Raw genomic sequence first — 10,047 nt, 5'->3', positions numbered from 1 at the left:
CCATTAGATGAGATCCTCCTGCCTATCAACAGTATGTCTGGGAGTAAAGCGCCAGGGTCAGATGGGTTCATGTCCGACTTCTACAAAATCTTTAAGCATTTACTAGCTCCCTACCTCCTACAAGTGGATGAGGAGGCTTTACCATAAAGATTGTTACCTCCTATGATGAGGGAGGCGCTGATCATCACTATACTCCATAAACTATGGAAGCCATACCTGCTTTAAGACCAAGCAGCTGAGCCTCAGTGGAGGCCGCAGGGCCAGGGTCATCTCCCCTAGTGCCTATACCTTAGCCCCCCAACAGCAGATGAGTGCCCACCGGCCGTGCGACTTTCGAACTTGAGCCTGTTCTGCTTCTTCGGCTTGGCCTTGCCCCTCATCACAATCGGTGTAGTGTGGAGGCCACTCAGAGTCCCAAGAATATAGCTATAGACCTCCTCACCTAGGCATCCAGGTAGTATCACAAATAAGGTGGTCCAAAGAGGTTTTTGTGCATATTCTCGATTGAGTCTGCATTGCATTTCCCCGGCAGTGCCCTCACCACATGCCCAGGAGGAGAGCACAGGTCTGCCTCTTTCCACCACTATGAGACACAATTAGGACTTAGAGGGTCTCAACAACGCAGCCCCTCAGGGGAAATCACAAAGCAAGGCTACTGAGACAGCTCAGGCAGTACCACCAAGGCCCAACAAGCTGGTGACAGTCTCAATTCAGAAAGTGCCTCTCACTTTGAGACAAAGGCATCAAACTATACTACCCATTCGCAGGGCAGTAATGTATAAAATGTACTGGCTTATTGATGATCCAAATGTTATCCTGAAGCATCAGGTAGAGGGACAGGCCCTGGACACCTGCCATTGACGGCTTGGTCTCTCACCTCTCCTCTCATTTACGCAGTTGTCTACCTCAGCGGTGTAGGTACGTCACCAGAGACCCAGAGGAGAGATCTGGGAGCAGATGAAGCTTATGCCTAGCTAGGTCCACCACCTCATGATGAGGCCTCTGAGGCCTACTCGCGTGTGGCAATCAGAGCCCCTATTATAACAACAGCAGAAGACATTTGGGAGCCCGAAGCAGGATAGCTGATAGCGGGGGGCTGCAGGCTACCCATACAGGGGACGGATCCACGGAACACTGCTGGGGAAGATGTTTTTACTCCGAGTGGATTGCGGAGCTCAGAATAGTGTAGCTGTCTTGATTACACCCCCCAACTGAATGTTAATCATCGTTGGTCTAGCAGATCTCAGTCTTATGCATTTATACATGGACTTGATATTTGCTTCTTTACAAATGAATTATATTAAATTCCTAAAATCAGCAAATGCTGCATTATGAGGTTCTGAAATGGGAGGTCTTGCCCCTTACTTTTGGAAGTTGGGGGTAAAATGATTTCTCAGGAGTAAAAAAGAAATTCTCTTTCTCGTGAGAGTAATTTAGGAAGATAAGTAATAAACATCTGCATTTTTAAATGTTATTAAGTTTTAATGAATTTACTTAAATACAAAAATCAGATCACAGACAAAAGAGAAAAAGGAACATATTTATTTTAAATATTGCTTGCTTTCTTTGCAGCTGTAATTCCAAATACATGAAAAGATGTGTTTTTCAAAGTCACGTTCATCTTCAGATGAGGCCGCAACAAAATGATGTTTTTTTAGGTCACTGCTGATGTGATAGATATGAACATTTGAGCAGCCAGTGGATAGAAGGGGGGGGGGGGGTTCTTTGTATCCATTAATCCCTATTTTTGTGTCGGGATGATTTACCTCATTATAAGGAATAGGAGGAAGCAGGTTACAACACCGCTTACCTGGTGGGGCTGCCTTGTGCTTTGTGCAGTGCATTATCCCAATAAACACAACTTGTAATGGAGAAGTGTCCTTAGGTAGAAGTGGTCAACATTTTGTAGTGCTCAAAAGCAACTGGGAATCAAGTTTACAGCCATCTCGGGAGGGAGGAGAATCTCAGTGGTAGAAGTAATGTGAAGAAACAGTGATCCAAATGGAGCATAGTCTAATAAACTAGACAAAAAAGTTGGAACTGAGCAGCCAACACATCATGGTGAAACAGCCTGCAGGTTTACACTCCTTTTGCAATCCCCTTCACTTAGTGCTTCGTTTGTTCAGATGTTGCAAGTGTAAGGCACAGGCGCTCATTTTTGGGAACCAGGTCTTTTTTTCCATTTCCAAAATTTGGCAAGAGAAAGAGAGAGAAAGACAGATAATGGAGAAAGAATGAGGAAATAAACATTGGAAAATAATGCCACAGAGAGAAAGTGGGGATGAAAAGAAGAGGCAAGAGTGAGATCAAGAGATGGAGTGTGTATGGTGGGGTAATACAGACGCATGAGAGGAATGAAGATTAGAGAGCCTGGGTGTTCAGCAACCCTAGCATTCTTTTGCACTCTCAGCAGGCTCATAGGAAAGTCTTTGGACCACTGCACTCATATTGTTACAAATTAAGCACTTTACCTATTTACTTTACCTATTCATTGCAACAACTCGCCCTTGCGAATATCAAGACAGTCACGTAGAGCGCGTTCTAGATGTGCCCAATGAAATTATGTGTAATTTTTGCATTAAATTCCTTTGCATACCTCAGCCTCATCCCTCGCAATCCCATTGTTGACTTTATGGTCTGAAAGAAACATATGTTTACATCAACATAAGCAAAGCTCGGTGAATATTTGCAAGACCAGACAAGAGCAGTAATGTGTCCTATCCATACAGTAAAGAGAATGAACAGCGTTTAGGCTTTTCTGTCGTGAGAAACCTTTTCGTGAGTAGTGGGTAAAAGTGATTAGGGTAGGCGGCCCCCGGAAGGAAAGTAAATCAGGGGGGCCTCCAGGATGTTTGAATTGCGGAGTCGCTACCCAGTGTGGAGAGGGCCGCAAGGTCCAGCGTGCACTGGTTCTGGCCTGGGCCTAAAGTAGGTCTTGCTCATTCAGTCTCAGTTGTCATTTGAAGTCCTGCACACTGTAGGGGTGAGGGGGGTCCTTTAAAGAGGGTCAATAGGTGGGGGTCCCTAAAAGGAAAGGAACCGAAGGAGCATAACTAGGAATCCTTGCCAAGTGACATGGCTTCGGGAATCAGGCATGTGGCTTAAAAGACGTGAACTCCAGTGGATCACACAGAGTGCGACCTGACCAGTGCTTCGAGGTCTCTCTGCGAGCTGCATTCTGACTTGCCGCCTAAAGTGTGCGCCTAAAACAAGCCAGAGCTATTGACTTTTGCCATGATTATTAACAGTATCAGATACATAAGTAACAACGATGGTTTGTTATGCGTAATTAGATTTGGAAATATTTCATTTCTGCAATTATGAGCCTGTGATAAATAGTATAAAAGTCTGTGGAACCAACAACGGTTTTCACAGTGACTCAATAACTCCCGTTTTCTTATCACTTTTCTCTTCAGTGCCTCATTCTGTTAGACACTTGGACCCATATTTATACTTTTTAGCGACGCATTTGAGTCTTTTTTTGACGTTAAAAGCGGCACAAACTTACAAAATACAATTGTATTTTGCAAGCTTGCGCCGCTTTTGCGTCAAAAAACGACGCAAATGCGGCTATTAAAAAAAAAGTAGAAATATGGGCCTCATATTTTGTGTTTGCGCAGCTTTTGCGTCAAAAAAATGACGCACATGCAGCGCTCAAAAAGTTATAAATCAGGCCCTTACATCCTTTTTCTCCCTACATCCTTATGAAATCCTCCATTTAATTATCGTATCATCTCCTTCCTTTACATCAATCTTTTCACAGTTCCGTTCATGTACTCCAGTGCGTCACCTCACCGTCTCCACTCCCTCTCACACACACACACATCCACTCTCTTTCCTCACCCGTGAGCAACGCATTTTCTTTTCCTTTGCTGCTGATATGTTACAACAGCTGTGTGCACCCTCTCCCGCACTTTCACTAAAATGATTTTTACCATTTGACCATCACTCTACGTGCTCTGCAGAGAGGATCAGGCTTGGATGGACATGTAGGGCCGGATTTATACTTTTTGAGCGCCGCCTTTGCGTCATTTTTTGACGCAAAAGAGGCACAAACCCAAAATATAACATTTTATAACTTTGCGCCGCTTTTAACGTAAAAAATGACGCAAATGCGGCGCTAAAAAGGTATAAATATGGGCCTGAATACCTTTAGGACTCACTGTGACAAACGTGCAAAGCCTTCAACTTAAAACTGTGCCTTGTTATGGGCACCCACCCACAACCTGGACTCACCCAGATGCCTTAGTCAACTCAGTGCACAGTGCACACTACATAGCGGACCACTGGAATTATGCGGCACGAGAGACGCAAATTATGTGGCATGCATAACTAAATTATGGGGCAAGAAAAAGGAAATTATGTGGCACATTTTAACGATGCACAGCAGACAAACATCTGATAAAAATAGATATTCTATTGGAATGTTATATGAAGGTAAACGTGAAATGTGGCAGGGACGGCATCGCCTACATGGGTTACCTTGAGGTTTTTTACAGTCATTTTTCAGAGGTTTTGGTACTTTTTTGTTCCTTTGGTCACGTGATGAATTTGGTAGGTTTGTATGACGCGACTAAATACACACAGGCGGGCATATGCGGATTGCGAGCTAACAACAATTAATTGATAATTTGCTTTCCTTTTTTCCACCAGAGCATCGCGGCTTTAGGGAAGCCCGGGAAGGAGGGTGGACCCAAAAGGGGACTTCCTCATGGCAGTTTTGGAACACGGGAAGATAATAATGGTGTCGAAATGGGAATACGATATTACTGTGGTTGAGTTTTATTTCCTGATCTGCGAGATTCATTCTAACCCATTTCTAGGTTTTTCATAACGTTGACGTTTAAATTGGTATCACATGATTTGCATTACAATTCGAATCTACGTTTTTCTAAAAAAAAAAATTGGTTCATTTGTCTTAATTATGTTGCGCAGATTAGACTGATTGCAGCTCACCTGTTTTATGATGGAATCATTCTGGCCAATCCAGCCACAAGCACAGTTGACTGGCAGATCTCTGTGTCAATCAGAAGAGAAAAATCTCGGGCGCAGAAAAATCGCCATTTACATCTGTCCAGAGTGCAAGGTGGCCAGGATTGAGAGGGACTCTTTGAATAGGTTTCTTGGTTATGGTAATAATTTCCCTGGCTTCTGCAATAACTAAACAACTTTTTTCCTGTAGTGGGTATTACATGTGATACAGTGCTTGGCAATGTAAATCCCTGGCATCAGCGCACGAGCAAAGAAACGGAACACGAGTTACATAGGGGCAAACTCTTTATTAATGTCACAACATGGGCTCCTAATTCCCGATAAAAGCTCTGCTACTGGTCTTTGCAGACAGGTATCGAAACCCTCCCATACACAGTTTGGAGTCCAGAGTATGCTCTCCGCAGACCTCCTGCCACCGACCACCATCCAAGGACCGCCACGAACGGCATTCCATGTGCATGTGCTGCCAATGACAGACATACAGGGACCGTCGCGACACACCCATGCCTGAAGACAGTCTATGTAGAGGGCGCCTTCTAGTGGTAGTGCTTGGACAGAGCAGCGCAGGACACTGCCAGGAACTTCTCCCAGGCCGCGTGCACCTCAGGGGTGAAGGCGGCTCCCAGTTTGCGCGCCAAGACGATCACCAGGCAGTTTCCAAGGAGCTGAGGAGGGAAATAAAAGAAGCTGTTAGTCAGTGAGTTGTCACAGGCAGAGAAACCCACAAAGCCAGTACCGATGTGATAATGCTCCCTGCTTTTAGAATGAGATAGGCTGAGCAGCATTGAAAGCCGTGTGCCTAGCCCAAGAACCTAAAGGGAAACACGAGACTCCCTCTCCACCCTGACGGATATGCCCCATCTCTCTTGGACTCTAATTTTGCCCCCGTCTTTGTTTCCAGTTTCTTTACCTGTCTCCTTCTCGTACTCACTTCACTGGCCCTCCCTTCCTATTTCTCGCATATTCACCACCACCTCTCTTCCTCTGTTCCTGCAAAAACTCCTTTCCTTTCTGCTACCCAAGCCTACCCACTTCCATTTCTGTCTCTTTTTTTACACCTCTCGTCACAGACACTTTCTTCCTAAGGACACTCCATAGATCAGGCTTGCTCTCTCCTCTCTGTTTCTCTATTATTTCCAATTTTTCCCATTTCTCTGTCTCTGTTTTTGTCTCCTCTCTTTTCTTCACTCTCACCACCTCTCTGTACCTCTTCTTCCTTGTAGTCCATTTTTTCAGCCTTTCGTTGTCCTACGCTCATCACTCTATCTCCTTAGCCTCTGGTGCTGTTTCTGTCCTCTAAGAGAGGTGCTCTCTCTCATTCTCATTTTTCATTATTTAGACATCTAATATAACTATAACCGTTAAACGCTGCCCTTATTAATTTAATCTATCACAAAGAAGCTGGAGTCAATGCTTGGAATGGTTTTCATGAGCACATTAGACCAATCCCTATAACCAATAATAAATCTTAACACTGGACTAAACACTAATCTTGGGTTTTGGAGCTGCGTGTTACCCGGCGTAAAACGCTTCGTTACTTAGTCGGGAGAAGTATTATATAACTGCATTCGCAATACAATATGAAACACACTTCATTCCTTCATCTTTGCTGTTACAAATCATTTGTGGGATAACGTACCCTAATACAGTTAAACATTAAACCCAAACGTGGTGACTATATATTCGAGAGTCCAAAGGTAGGTAACTCATATCGAGAGTAATGTGAATGATGCACTCATTCTTCATGCTGCTTCATTCAGCCATCTTGTCCTCTGCAGGTGATTGCCACAGAGCAGAAAGTACAATTAAAAAAGAACCAATGTAACTAGCGCCCACGGTTGAAAGAGAAGAGCTGCAAGCGCTAGGGCACGTCATTGTGAGATGACGTGATCACAGCCAAACCTCTTGCCCACTATCAGCACACATCGTTAGTGGGCACACATCGGCCCCAACCGGCAGTGCAGAAACCGTCATTGATGGGAATGGCTCCTCATTAGCCAAGCACCCCTAAAATCTCGAGGGTGACCTCACTCCACGCGCTGCGTGGCTGCATGCTGGTTGTGTCAGAATACTTTAAACGGATGGTCAGACTTCAAACCATTCGTCACTAAAGTTGCCTTGGCCCCGGAGATAGCACTTAAAGGGAAGAATGCCTCTAATTTTTATGTGGTATGAAGAAAGAGCAAATGTGCCTTGATGTTCTCACCCTTAGATCAGGCCCCTGAGGGGTAAACTCTCTTTCATCCGGCAGTCAGTTGTAATGGTAGGTCGCATCGTTGTCCTCAGGGTCAGATCCTGAGAGGTGTTCTCTCTGTCCCTGAGCCAGTCCTTTGGAGTCTGTCACTGTCCGCCCCTCCATATCTCCGAGTTCAGTCCTGGGAGCCCCACCACCCCGGCCCCAGAAGTGACGTGACCATGGGTTTCCCTCTCACCTGGAAGTTCTGGGGATCCACGTGCAGTTTGTCCGCGTGCAGCTCGCTCAGCTTGGCCAACGTGCTCTTGACGTTGTTGAGGTCTTTGACAGCCGCTCCCAGGGCGGACAGGACCTTCTGGCCGTGGGCGCGGACCTTGGCGTTCCCAGAAATGGCGGCCACGCTGGAGAGCGCCCCGAAGCTGCTGAAGTACCTCTGGGTCCAGGGGAAGACGACCAGCACCCTAAGAGAGCAGGGCAAGAATAGGGTAATAGACCGTATCTAAATACATTTGTTTGTATTGATTATGCCTGACTGGAAAAATACACGATCAGAAATCATTGTCTAACATCAAACTGAACAGAGAATAATGAACTAAACTGGAGTAAATCAAACGGGACTGCGCCACCCAGTGGCCAGAGCTTCATCAGCCTGTGTAGAGAAGAGCCTTCCACTGTCAGAGAGCTGAGGCTCTCAAAATACTAATATACAGTGAGATAGAAGGTGTTTAGCTTAATATCCTCTGCATTACACTGCGCCACTGATGGTGAAAATCGTAGGTAAGGAAAAACAAACTGATTTAATAAAAAGACAAAGGTGTACAAAAAGGCATAGATATAATAGTGTGAAAGGAAAGCCCTAGCGAAGAAAGTAAATGGGTGGAGTATGGTGTGAGATAGCAATTGGTTGTAAATACCTGGCCAGGGTTTCTTGTCCATTAGCCTCCGCGTCCACCTGCGCCCACACAGAGGTGATGGCGGCCTTCTCTTCTGCTGTCCACTGAACCATCTCTGCTTGTGGTGTTGTTGGGTGTCTGGGAGATCTGTTGAGTCAGATTCTGCTCCTGGAAGCTGCTTCTGCTGAAGACTTCTGAGACCCCCAGAGATTTATATGGCCGGCAGCCAAGGCCCACCCATGACTTGATTCTGATGAGTCACGCTGGACCCTCTTATCTGCGCTGTCACACTCCGACACCCTGCCCAATGTGTTCCTTCAAATTGAACCTTTTTATGTTTGTATGTTTAATCATCAACACACAGAAAATCCCCAGCTCATTTACCACTCCTAACGCCCCATTGGTAAATTAACCTTCTGTCTTGTTCAGAGGTGACTCCTCAAAATCAGAGGCCAGCAATTAGAAAGTGAAGCCCCATACCGTTCTGGAGGTGTTTCTGCGTTCCTAATTGTGGTATAGTAAATTGACACTTTGTAAACTTAAACCACATTTATCCTTCTGATGTTATGCCCTAGTACTGGGCTCGGAAACTAAACCGCATATGCTACTGGAATAAACAGAGGACAGGAATCCATCCAAGGACGATTTAGAAATATCCAGTAAAACCATGAATATTCTGCGCCGTGCACTAATGTGGCATCAATAACGCAGTTCCCTACGAATATGCAGGGACATTGGAATCATTGTGTGCTTGAACATAATACACAATTTGGTGCATAATTTGCAGATTTTGAACCAAAAAGCATCTCTGAAACATTTAAAAGTTAAACAAAGCTCCACACGTGATACTATATAGTGGTAAACCCTTTACAAATTATACCTGGTCACATTTTGACTGCTGATTGCTGTGTTTAGGAGTTAAACTGGTATTACTGAGGTGAAACATTTGTGCCAATACTATTAATATGTGTTTAAATAACAAAATAGCTAAATAATACTGACAAAGAATGTGTTGCATTATACCGCATAATTTGCCTCTTCTTACTGCATGATTTAGTCTATTCTGAACTATAATTTGATTCTTTGTTGCAGCATAATTCCAGTTTCTCTTGTTCAGGGTACTGTAATGTGCTGTATCTTAAAACACAGAGGCCCAGATTTACAAGAATCTAGCGCATCAGTACTGATGCACCAGATTTTTTTCTCGCCACCTAATGACACCATGGGTGTGCAGTATTTACAACATGGCACACCATGGCGCATGTTAGGCCAATAGCGTCAACATTTTTAAATCTATTATGGAGCTTTGCTCCACTAGCGTCAACAATTTTGACGCAAGTGGAGCAAAGTGCAAAGAGGCCCATTGACTTCAATGGGTGCGTCCTTTTGATTCCTCCTTTGAGCAGGCGTTACAAAGGAACCAAAAATGGCACAATGAAATCTTGCAGATTGGGGGGTGCTAGCTTCAGATTTCTTGACAATTACACTGGCCCATGATGGTAAAATAAATTACAGAAAAGCAATGCACACCAGAGGGTAGAGGGGCTTAAGAGGTAGTGGACATGGAGCGGAATGCTGACTGGTAGGTGTAATAAGTGAGAGAAAGGGCATTATTTTGTGAAATAACCAACATTTATTAAGTCTTTCCTAACTGGGAGAGGGAGACAGTGTGTGTCCGGTTTGGCCAATGTGTTTAAAAAAATCCTGGTGAAATCCAACAGACACCTCATCACACCCGAGTGAAAGCACCTGCACCCAGCTATTTGTCCTAAAATACATTTATTAGGGGGGTGTAGCACCCCACACACCCTCAAGCTACTCTCCTGATCAAGATGAGCTTAAAATGGAAGCCTGTTATGGATCCTGTCCTGTGGTTGCTTTTGTCTCTTCGCTTTGCCCCTTTTCAGCTGTTAGCGCATCCGCCGGAGACAGACCCTTCTGGGATAAGCTCTTGTGATCCAACACGCT

The 10,047-nt window shown here is 44.8% G+C and overlaps 1 protein-coding gene across 1 annotated transcript; it reads right to left on the bottom strand.

The window, feature by feature from the left end:
- Window positions 1-5,259: 5,259 nt before the first annotated feature.
- LOC138304320 (hemoglobin subunit epsilon-like) lies at window positions 5,260-8,276 on the bottom strand. Its single transcript, XM_069244275.1, has 3 exons — window positions 8,101-8,276; window positions 7,425-7,647; window positions 5,260-5,657 (listed from the first exon to the last, which is right to left on the bottom strand). Exons 1-3 carry the CDS (start codon window positions 8,190-8,192, stop codon window positions 5,529-5,531), a joined length of 444 nt encoding a protein of 147 aa, XP_069100376.1. The 5' UTR covers window positions 8,193-8,276; the 3' UTR covers window positions 5,260-5,528.
- Window positions 8,277-10,047: the final 1,771 nt, after the last annotated feature.

The sequence above is a fragment of the Pleurodeles waltl genome, chromosome 7 (assembly GCF_031143425.1).
Source record: "Pleurodeles waltl isolate 20211129_DDA chromosome 7, aPleWal1.hap1.20221129, whole genome shotgun sequence".
NCBI classification, from domain to species: Eukaryota; Metazoa; Chordata; class Amphibia; order Caudata; family Salamandridae; genus Pleurodeles; species Pleurodeles waltl.
The sequence above is the reverse complement of the archived record's forward strand: the minus strand, read 5'-3'. Positions and strand labels throughout refer to the sequence as shown.